Source organism: Cherax quadricarinatus, chromosome 24, assembly GCF_038502225.1.
Source record: "Cherax quadricarinatus isolate ZL_2023a chromosome 24, ASM3850222v1, whole genome shotgun sequence".
In the NCBI taxonomy this organism is placed as follows: Eukaryota; Metazoa; Arthropoda; class Malacostraca; order Decapoda; family Parastacidae; genus Cherax; species Cherax quadricarinatus.
In genome coordinates this window covers 16,946,309-16,957,757 of record NC_091315.1, presented here as the reverse complement: position 1 = coordinate 16,957,757, position 11,449 = coordinate 16,946,309, and the positions used below count along the sequence as shown (strand labels likewise).

Sequence of the window (11,449 nt, the reverse complement as noted above, 5' to 3'; positions counted from 1 at the left end):
ATAGGAAGACGGTATAAATATGAAGAAAGAATACCTTTAACAGGAGATGAGACAGGATACGACATGAATTAATGAAATGAGCTGTGAAACATGTGCAGCAAAATGAGGATAGAGCACAGGAGGAGACACAGGGAATTAAACAAACTAAAGGCGATCAGAGATGATTTACTAGACCAGGAAAACCCACGGAAATTGAGATGCTGGAATATTTTTTTAACATGTACACATTTGAAAAGCTGACACGTGAAGACATACTCGAAAACAGAAATAACATAAAGGAATTGATACAACATATCGCTTTAGAAGAACTTCACTAAATAAGATGATTTAAAGACAAAACAATGCATAAAGAGAGATGAGTTACCATCTTTAGAATGAACGAAACACAAGGGAACTAAGGAATGAAAAAATGGACACAGGAACTGATAAATAGAGAGATTAATATTAATCCCTTACAGAGTTAAGGACTTTCTCTTGGAAATAAAAAAATGTACTATGAATAAAGATGAAATCACCGTATTCCACTTCCTGGACCAAATCACTCAACACACAGACAACACAAACACACAACTCACTACCCACCCATCCATTCCCTGCTCAACCCTAATCCCCCACTATGAACCCAATTCCTACTTCCTCCCGAACCTCAACTATCACCACCTCCACGACCTTGAAGCCTACAATTTATACCCCTGCACCCATCCATCCCCTGACAAAATCCCTGCCTGAGAGCATCTCCGGTATTCACGTTCAACCATACAAATTATTTTAAAAGCCTCCCCATTCCGCTCACTCAACCACATCTTCTACTCTTCCATCCATTCCTCCCACTCATTCAACTATGTCTTCCATCATCCATTCATTCCACTCTTCCTTCCCCTTTAAAGTCTCTGTTAACTGAAACCAACTATTTCCCTACTCTTCCCTCCTGACCATTTAAGACCCCACTGTCACTTTCGCTTTTCTTCCCTGACTGATCACTAGAATAGTTTCTGGCCTCCTTAAAACTCCCAGTCTATTTTCAGTCTACCATCCCCAGACTGTCAGACTATCTCCCACACTCCAACAACACATCAACTGTTTCACTCATCCAGCCACACTATATCAAGAGGCAACATCTTAGGTTAGTTAAGGTAAGATTTGTCAGGAAACAGGACAAGTGTTTCATGATGCAGGTTTTAGTCATATGATGACCCGCCGCTGGAGCTTTTGATCATGTGACCGAGACCTTCCGCTGACTTGCCGGTCCACCTCTATACAAATTATGTTTATGATAACCATTTTTGAACACCTATCTATCCAGTACTACCTTCAAAATCACCCTCACCGTGAGAAACTATCTTCCCACTTATACATCGTCAGAGTCTAGAAGCCTCGATAATCACCATCAATGACACCGTAGAACATAATACTGGAAGCTAGGAATTTTTAAAAACATTGGTATACATGATACTTGGGATGAATGGTTTTGAAAACCGACGAGTTGAAGAATTGAGACACTTATGCAACATCTGGGAATCTTTATTGAAGAAACGTTTCGCCACATAGTGGCTTCATCAGTCCAATACAAAGTAGAAATGGGTAAGGAGAGGAGGAGTTTGAGGTAATCAGTCCCTCAACCTGGAATCGATGTGTTCAGTCCATCACTCTTGTAGGAAGTACAGCAGAGGGCCAGAGAGGTGGCTTATATACTGCTTCGACTCACCTGACTGCAGTATATAAGCCACTTCTCTGGCCCTCTGCTGTGCTTCCTAGAAGAGTGATGGACTGAACACATCGACTCTAGGTTGAGGGACTGATTACCTCAAACTCCTCCTCTCCTTACCCATTTCTACTTTGTATTGGACTGATGAAGCCACTGTGTGGCGAAACGTTTCTACAGTAAAGATTCCCAGATGTTGCATAAGTATCTCGAGTCTTCATATATGATACTCAACCAGGCAAAGCACAACCCACTTAACAACACAAGTATCGCATAACCTCATTGTCTATCTGACTTCTTCTAAAATAAGTAGTTTCATTTTTCAGGTCACTATGTTTCACTCACCCCCACTCTCCGCATATATATACTCTTATTTATAAACTGTATGTTAGAAGTGATCAAGGTCCCAGGACCGAAACGTTCTCTAATAAATATGTCCTAGTGTTTACTCATATGTCTTACCAAACCGCACAACTCACTACTCTCTCTCTCTTACACACACACACACACACACACACACACACACACACACACACACACACACACACACACACACACACACACACACACACACACACACACAGCCTGCCCAAACAGACCATCACTGCCGTGCTCACCTTCACCACAGTAAACAAGCATACGGCCTCATTATCATCAAATAAACAACATACTCGTATATAACATCACACACCATTAAATTTATCAGTCCACTGAAGTTAACGCTACCTGCCTTCCGCCGCCATCAAGTGTGACCTGACCTATTCCTTAGAGGCAGGAAACACACAGACAGATATACAAAACCATGGAACAAATAGAAATAAATAACAATATAATAAACTGAGATCGGTAAAAAAAAAACATGATCACTGAGCTCAAAGAAAGAAAGAATAGAGGAAGAATGACCAGATATAACAGCGATTACAGAGAACAGACTCTCTGAAATTAGAGGAGGAAAGTTAGGTAAGAGAGAAATAGTGGATGGGTAGGGATAGTCACTCTTGATACGAGAACAATGGGAGTTTGAGTAACTAGTAATTCTAAAGAATAAGACACGTGTGTAACATCTTTATTTTAAGACGTTTCGCCTTCCAGTGAATTTATCACTACAATATAAGAACTAGATGGTGAAACGTCTACAAATAAAGATACCCAGATGTTGCACATGTGTTTAATTCTTCCTCTTGTGGGTATTATATACCATTCATATACAACTAGTAATTCTAAACTACGAAGGATACTCAGACTACACTACTAGACACAAAATAACCAAGTGAAGAGTTACAATAAAGATGGTATAGGAATACTGACAAGATGCTGTTGATTAAGACACACAAACAGCAGTTAGAAAATTAAGACAGTGTTTCGCCTCCAGTGCAAACTTTATCAAATTAGATTAGATAACGCCTACTGTGAAGGCGAAACGCTGTGCTAATAAAGTTTCCAATTCCTGCGTGTTGCTATCAACACAGGAAGAGCTAAATTGATGACAGTAATATACAAAACTTTACCCATCAACAGAAGGAAGAAACTATGGTATAGTACTAACAGCAAGGAAAAAAAAACTGACTGTGAAGAGCAAGAGGTGCAAATAGAAAACAGATCTAGAGAAAAAAGAAAATAGATCTGGAGAAAACATACTAGAAAATTTCAGATGAACATGGAAACCCAGAAACATGAAGAGGAAAATTCATGGACTCACAAAGGAGAAATTTCTGATCTAGTGTTTCTTGTAAGTGGTTCAGACATAGAAAGGCTCGACTGGGTAACTCCAACAGGAATTAGCAACAACTACGAAAGCCTTTAGGGTCCTCATGTAGGTGGGAACGCGAGGCCAACACAAGGGACAGTAGACTCTGGATATGAGATTGAAAATCAGTGTACGGAAGTGACATGCTGGCATAAAAAATATGTTTAACAAGAGAAGAATGGGAGAAGAAGCTTCAAGAGAAAGTCACAAGCAATTACGAACATTTTTAACCAAAAATGCATTCATCCCTGTTATGAAGTGCTCTAAGAGGACAACGAGAAGCCACAGCTCATTTAACAGTGTAAGAAAACTAAAATGACAGTGGACATAAAAATAAAGCAGAGGCAAGAATACGATGGAGGACACGCAATAAGATCAAAAGGAAAGTGTAGAAGCAGTTTGAAAAGAACATGGCGGCATAAAGAACAAAAAAGCACAATATCGTGACTGGAACAATACACAAATAACCCGCACATAGGAGAGAGAAGCTTACGACGATGTTACGGTCCGACTTGAACCGTTTACTCTTGTGTTACTGTGGCTTTGTAAATGGTCCAAGTCAGACCGAAACGTCGTGGTAAGTTTTTCTCTCCTATGTGCAGGTTATTAGGTACAGCAGTATAATTAAAATCTTAAAGAAGATAACACATAGGTGCATCAGACGAAATACGACTAGAGGATCAAAAAACAGGAAAAATCTGGACCTACCCACAGAGAATGTAATGAAAATTTACTAGAAAAAAATTCATGACGGTCGTCGTTGAATCCTTCATACGCATTTTAATATTTCAGATGTTCCTTCATCCATCATCGAAATCTTGAACGAATGAGAGATAAAAAAAAGAAGTTAAATTGTGTTTCTCGTTGGAAAACAGTTAGAATGTGATTTCCACTATGAAATGACAGAGTTGAAAATTGCAATGAACACACCTTTCCAGGGTGTGAACGTTGCTGTGTTGCTTCACTGAGATTTCCAGAAGGCCAAATTTCACAGAAGAATACGACAGAATAATGAATTTGAAACTCATACGGGGAAACAACAGAATTAATAATTAATGAAAACAGGACGTAGAAGGACCAGAGTGGGCATTAAAGGACGTATTTTCTTTAATAAAAAACGGTTGCCCATGGCAAACGGGCTTGCCAAAGTTTCAGTAAAACAAAAGGAGCAGGAAAACTGCTAGACACCTTGAAAACGTCGAGTGTAATATCAGACCTCTAGGAATGAGACAGAGGAGGGCACACGGAAACTAAATCCACTTGAATCATTGAGACCTGATTCACTTTTGTTTCCCGTTTCTGTACTTATTCCAACGATCACAAAACATCAATGTCGACTTCCTACTTGCTGGGGATATTAATGAATATAGAATCCCACACACATACACACAGAGTTGAGGCAAGTTCAGAGGCAGAACCAGGAGCTAAGACTCGACCCCTGCAGCCATATATAGGTGAATATATATAGACGAGTAAACACAAACACATTAATTAAGTGGTAAGGTTGTAGTGACGTGAGATCCTCCTGTACTCATCCATATTGTTGAGTATCAGCTGAGTCATGATAAAGTGTAAGTTGATCCTGTCTCTCGCCTTACAGATGGAGCAGATCTTCAACGAGTTGACTGAGGAATTCACACTGCCTGTAGGGAGAGGCACGTTGACTAGTTAGATGCTACAGCTAAGAGAGTGGCAGATCTTATCCTAAACCTTCGTTAAAATGGATAAATCTAATACTGACAGGTAGTAGCAGCAATAAAAATATTGGTAAAAGCATCAGGAAAGAGGTGATCAGTATCTCATTAGAGCGTTTTGCTCATAATCGAAAGGTGCAGGTTTTATTTTTTTTTTTTGGTACAGCGGGACGTATAGGTAAATCTTCTTACAGGTACTGCTCCTGTTCACACTGCAGTATGTAGGCAGTTGGAGGTCAGTCGACTGCTGTAGGTAATATCCTGGGGTGGCAACATATTAGATCAGGGCTGGGCTTTGAAAGGAACCGAAAAATGGTAACTGCTCTATGCCTGTTCATTTACCCGAGCAGAAAAAAATCCCATAATTTGGTTTCCTTAATTTTCATATCGTAAATATATATTTGCATCACTGATTTCACGTAAGGAGAGCTACCACCTCCAGACACACCCTGACAGCACTACCCGTATCTATATATACATGGATCACTAACAGTAACTCTATGATAAAAAAACATATAATTACTAGAGAGACAAGTTAGTTACAGCTTAAATAGCTGCCACAGAAACTTTACAAGAACTGACTTACTGCGTATAGCCTTTGCAAAGGGGTCACTGCAGTCTCCGGCCTCAACAACGCAGTCTACCATGGCCTTGACCCAGGTAGAGTTGTTCATAATAGCTTCTAACTCGCTGTGGCTGTGACTCGAGATCAGCTGGAGGTCTTCCTGAGACTGGGCGGCCGCCAGCGTCACCGTCACGCACAAGAGCACTACACGCATTCTGTGACCAGGGAGCATTACATTAGTACCCCTGGACAAATATGTTATGTTAATGTCCAGGGTTTATTACCTGGACCTCAGCAATGAGAGTCGCTACTCTCACCGCAGTTTATTGCTATTCTTTATCAACTACGTTTCGCCCACACAGTGAGCTTTATTAAGTCACAAACAGATTTGCTGTCAATAAAGAATTGCATTATATTTCATTTGTGTCTTTTTTTTCCATCGTGTCTGTAATTTATACCATTCATCTCCATTAGTAGCAGTTTAATGAAAGGATAAAAGGGCCGTCATGATGGGGAAGGGGTTATAATCCAAGGAACGGGAGCTGCCCTCCTTTTATTCTCCGATCACACCTGTTAATTTCCCGTTGGGTAGGCGCGTTGTATGACCCTGAGAGGTTTAGCGCTTCCCCAAGATTAATAATAATAATAACACGGTTTATCAGAATTTGCTTTTTCTTTTCCCTCAAAGCTCCTCCAACGTTCCCGTCCGATGACCTGGGCACTAATCTTCCGATCGATTACAAACCTTCCACACTTGAGAAAGCCTCATTATATCGCTCTCTACTATAAAACAACACTGTATAATTTTTTACACAGTAGCCTCGTGTAACTTGATCCAGATCCTGTAGTACATTAAAATATCAAGATTAATTCAAATATTTACATGCTTTTTTCAGTATTGTAAACTAGCATTTCTCCAGGCAGAGTGCAACAACCTTTCTGTCAATTTATTGTTTGCAATATAAGATGGAGGTGAACTCTCCTCTGCAAACTGGTCTCCTTGATCTACTTTGTGAAGCTCTACAGACGTCTCCCGTAAAATTGATTAGATATTTTCTGAAGTGGTATATTTCTTTCAGTGGATGTTAGATTTTTCTTCCAAAGTTGAAGTCTAAACCTTGAGAACGCGTCACCCGATGGCCTATAAATTTTCAATACTTGTGTGTTATAACTAGGGATAGGTTAATGTATTTTTTTGGGCATGTTTAAGTGCCCTTCTGAAAATTTCACGAATCCCTATGTGATGTTCGGTTTTTGATCAATAACCTGAGAAAGCTTCTTACGATAGGTTTTAAACTTTCAAAAAATAGAATGTCATACTTACAAAAAAAAGATTCGGATTGTTGTTGGTGTGTGTAGGTGTCAGTTTCTCAGTTCTATTTTAATAACTGGCATATTTTCCACACAGAATCTTAAAAAAAATGGAATGGGTTTAAACCCAGCAGCCTGATGCAGCCAGACGAAGCTCCACTATGAACTGTGGTCGCACAGGAACAAATGTGCTAAGTTACTAACGTAATTAAAATTTTTGTTACTGGTTTCCATGTGATGTGTGAAACTGAAGAATGCCTCTACTGATCGTCTTCAAACTGCAGTAGCTGGCGTATTTATCTCAAAGAATGATTGGCATTTTTACTGGGTTGTGTAAATGTTTTTATATGCAAATAGTGCATCGGTTTGAACCTTAAAAAGCTTTTCCTCTTCGGTTTCAGACTCTCACCACAGGTGTATTCTATATGGAAGACGGTTCGGATTGTAGGTGAAGTATTGGTGTCAATTTTTCAAGTATATTTGAAAAAAACTGTGCCATAGTTTTGTGTGATTACTTAAGAACGAGTTATTTTAAAGGCTTCAAATTTTAAAAGCAGTTTCAGCTAGGCCCACCGATAACTTATTTTACAGTTTATCTAACAACTTTGCCGATTTTTAACTTCGTTAAAATATGTTATTATTGGTTTCTGGGCACTAGAGAATGCCTCTTCTGACCAGATTTAAACTTAAAGCACTAGAGTATTTTGATAAAAGGCATGATTACATTGTTACTCAGATATGTATGTCTCAATTTATGACTTTTATTATAAATATTGGTTTGTGCAATTACTAAAGAAAGTCTCTTCTAATAGGTTTCAAAGTTTTATGACTAGAGTATTTTACTTAACGCCAAGAAGAGTTTTGGACTGCGCAGGCTCCAATTTGCCAATTTAATTGAGATATTAATATATCGGTTTACAAGAGATAACTTGTGAAGCCTCGTCTGAGTTGCTACAATTCTTCAGCTCTGATGCTGTATAGCCCTTGTGGCTTAGCGCTTCTTTTTGATTATAATAATAATCTTCAGCTCTGATATTTGGCTGCATTAAAAGCTACGCAACACATAGTACTAATCCTTTTTGAATGCACTTAAGTACAAGTATTACGTTATATAAGGGATAAATTTCTCGTATTGCGAAGCGACCAAAACATACCTAGTCTGCATAGCAATGGCTCACATTCAACAAAGCATTAGTTGAATGTTAACATTTAGGCTGGATGTTCGTAACACAGACACTCGAGGTATTTATGAGTGATTTGCAGAAATAACATGGATATTACACTGGAATTCCTATTATTGTTGTAAACAGACACACAGACAACTATACAGTTAGTAAATAGCAACTTCAGGTGCTGTGAGTTAAGGAAGCAGTGCCATTATGTACTGAAGATCTGAGGTTTTGGTTCTATAATACATGCAAACTTTAAATTCATCTTAAAAAATATATAGACAAGAACTTGAGAAAAATTATTCTATATCCTAGTGGCGTCCAGTCGAGATCTGGATGGGAGAGGATAACAAGATGATGCCTGGGGAGGGTGGGTAACCACCCTGCCTGGGGAGGGTGGGTAACCACCCTGCCTGGGGAGGGTGAGTAACCACCATGCCTGGGGAGGATGATTAATCACCCTGCCTGGGGAGGGTGAGTAATCACCCTGCCTGGGGAGGATGATTAATCACCCTGCCTGGGGAGGATGAGTAACCACCCTGCCTGGGGAGGGTGAGTAATCACCCTGCCTGGGGAGGATGAGTAATCACCCTGCCTGGGGAGGATGAGTAATCACCCTGCCTGGGGAGGGTGAGTAATCACCCTGCCTGGGGAGGATGAGTAATCACCCTGCCTAGGGAGGATGAGTAACCACCCTGCCTGGGGAGGGTGAGTAATCACCCTGCCTGGGGAGGATGGGTAACCACCCTGCCTGGGGAGGGTGAGTAACCACCATGCCTGGGGAGGATGAGTAACCACCCTGCCTGGGGAGGGTGAGTAATCACCCTGCCTGGGGAGGATGAGTAATCACCCTGCCTGGGGAGGGTGAGTAATCACCCTGCCTGGGGAGGATGAGTAATCACCCTGCCTGGGGAGGATGATTAATCACCCTGCCTGGGGAGGGTGAGTAATCACCCTGCCTGGGGAGGATGAGTAATCACCCTGCCTGGGAAGGGTGAGTAATCACCCTGCCTGGGGAGGGTGAGTAATCACCCTGCCTGGGGAGAGTGAGTAATCACCCTGCCTAGGGAGGGTGAGTAATCACTCTGCCTGGGGAGGATGATTAATCACCCTGCCTGGGGAGGGTGAGTAATCACCCTGCCTGGGGAGGATGAGTAATCACCCTGCCTGGGAAGGGTGAGTAATCACCCTGCCTGGGGAGGGTGAGTAATCACCCTGCCTGGGGAGAGTGAGTAATCACCCTGCCTAGGGAGGGTGAGTAATCACCATGCCTGGGGAGAGTAATCACCCTGCCTGGGGAGGGTGAGTAATCACCCTGCCTGGGGAGGGTGAGTAATCACCCTGCCTGGGGAGGGTGAGTAATCACCCTGCCTGGGGAGGGTGAGTAATCACCCTGCCTGGGGAGGGTGAGTAATCACCCTGCCTGGGGAGGGTGAGTAATCACCCTGCTTGGGGAGGGTGAGTAATCACCCTGCCTGGGGAGAGTGAATAATCACCCTGCTTGGGGAGAGTGAGTAATCACCCTGCCTGGGGAGGGTGGGTAATCACCCTGCCTGGGGAGGGTGAGTAATCACCCTGCCTGGGGAGGGTGAGTAATCACCCTGCCTGGGGAGGGTGAATAATCACCCTGCCTGGGGAGGGTGAATAATCACCCTGCCTGGGGAGGGTGAGTAATCACCCTGCCTGGGGAGGGTGGGTAATCAACCTGTCTGGGGAGGGTGAGTAATCACCCTGTCTGGGGAGGGTGAGTAATCACCCTGCCTGGGGAGGGTGAGTAATCATCCTGCCTGGGGAGGGTGAGTAATCACCCTGCCTGGGGAGGGCGAGTAATCACCCTGCCTGGGGAGGGTGAGTAATCACCCTGCCTGGGGAGGGTGAGTAATCACCCTGCCTGGGGAGGGTGAGTAATCACCCTGCCTGGGGAGGGTCAGTAATCACCCTGCCTGGGGAGGGTGAGTAATCACCCTGCCTGGGGAAGGTGTCCAAACACTGTACCTGGGGAGGGTGAGTAATCAATCTGGCTGGGAAGGGTGACCAAACACTATCTGGGAAGGGTTTCCAAACACTAACTAGGGAGAGTGTCTAAGCACTGTATCTGGGGAGGGTGAGTAACCACCCTGCCTGGGAAGGGTAATCGAACACTGTACCTGCGGAGAGTGAGCAATACACTGTTCCTGGGGAGGAAATGAGGATCACAGAGAGGAGACTGTTGGGGAACCTCTCTCGCTCGCCTTTTATACCATCACAGTGGAAGGAGGAGCGAGGAGGGAAAAAAAAGAATGATTAGACTTACCTTCCTCGATTACGTCGTCAAGGACAAGTGTGTTGATGCATAAGAAAAACACTCACACATACAAACATCTGCCAAGTTTGGAAGACACCACGTCAATTTTCCTGTCAGACACGCACAACTCCTGCTATTGTAAATGTCGGGGGTATTGTAATTGCCTATATAACTGCACTTTACAGTGAGAAGTCAAGGCCGCTGTTGTCCTCCATGCAAACAGCCGGTGTTGGCTCTTGCCATGAGTCCTTTATCCACACCAAGATGGTCAGCAAGTCTTCCTGTTTCTTCCTGATGCTCTTCAAGGTTTCTTTCCAGTATTAACTGCGGAAACACTGCCCGTGTGAGTTGATACACTGAGACGACACAGGCACGTAAGCAGAAACACACACACACACAGATACACAGTGACACAGACATGCACAAACCCAGACACACACACACACACACACACACACACACACACACACACACACATACATACACACGGATCCGATTACCGGAACTCTTCCTGTAATTAGCATGCATGTGTTATTCCTGCTTGCAGGTGATGAAAAGCTGAGAAGGAGAAATCACAGAGAGCTACGAGAGGACGTGGGCAAAGTGAGAGTGGTCGGAGGTGCCTAGCGGCTTTTAATCCCTTGAAGTTTAAGATAATGAACATCTGGGACGAAGAAGACCAGATAAAAGACAGAGGAAGAACAGAGGCTACAGGCTTCAGAAAAGATAACACTGAGAATATCACTGGTCAAGAACATAAAACAATTTAAGTCACGATAGCGTATGTGCGAGTAGCGAATTTAGGAAGGATAGGTTGGATATAAAAGGTAAATGGACGTTTTGGGCCACTTACCTTTTATATCCTACCTCTCTCCCCCCTCCCACCCTTTTCCAATATTTCTATCCTTACCCATCCTTCTTCCTTACCCATCTTACCAAATCTCTAGTTATAAGAAGAAGAAGAAGAATTCAGGTAC

General features: G+C 42.7%; 1 protein-coding gene across 1 annotated transcript; it reads right to left on the bottom strand.

The window, feature by feature from the left end:
* Positions 1-1,848: 1,848 nt before the first annotated feature.
* LOC128690840 (uncharacterized) lies at positions 1,849-10,382 on the bottom strand. The gene is made up of 3 exons (XM_070088216.1): positions 10,336-10,382; positions 5,730-5,923; positions 1,849-5,092 (listed from the first exon to the last, which is right to left on the bottom strand). Exons 2-3 carry the CDS (start codon positions 5,920-5,922, stop codon positions 4,941-4,943), a joined length of 345 nt encoding a protein of 114 aa, XP_069944317.1. The 5' UTR covers position 5,923; positions 10,336-10,382; the 3' UTR covers positions 1,849-4,940.
* Between the last annotated feature and the right edge of the window lie 1,067 nt (positions 10,383-11,449).

Coding starts and splice junctions, on each gene's coding strand:
- LOC128690840 (XM_070088216.1), bottom strand. CDS start 5,922: ATGCGTGTAGTGCTCTTGTGCGTGACGGTGACGCTGGCGGCCGCCCAG. Junction 5,093..5,729: donor CTTTGCAAAGGCTATACGCA/GTAAGTCAGTTC, acceptor CTCTCCCTACAG/GCAGTGTGAATTCCTCAGTC.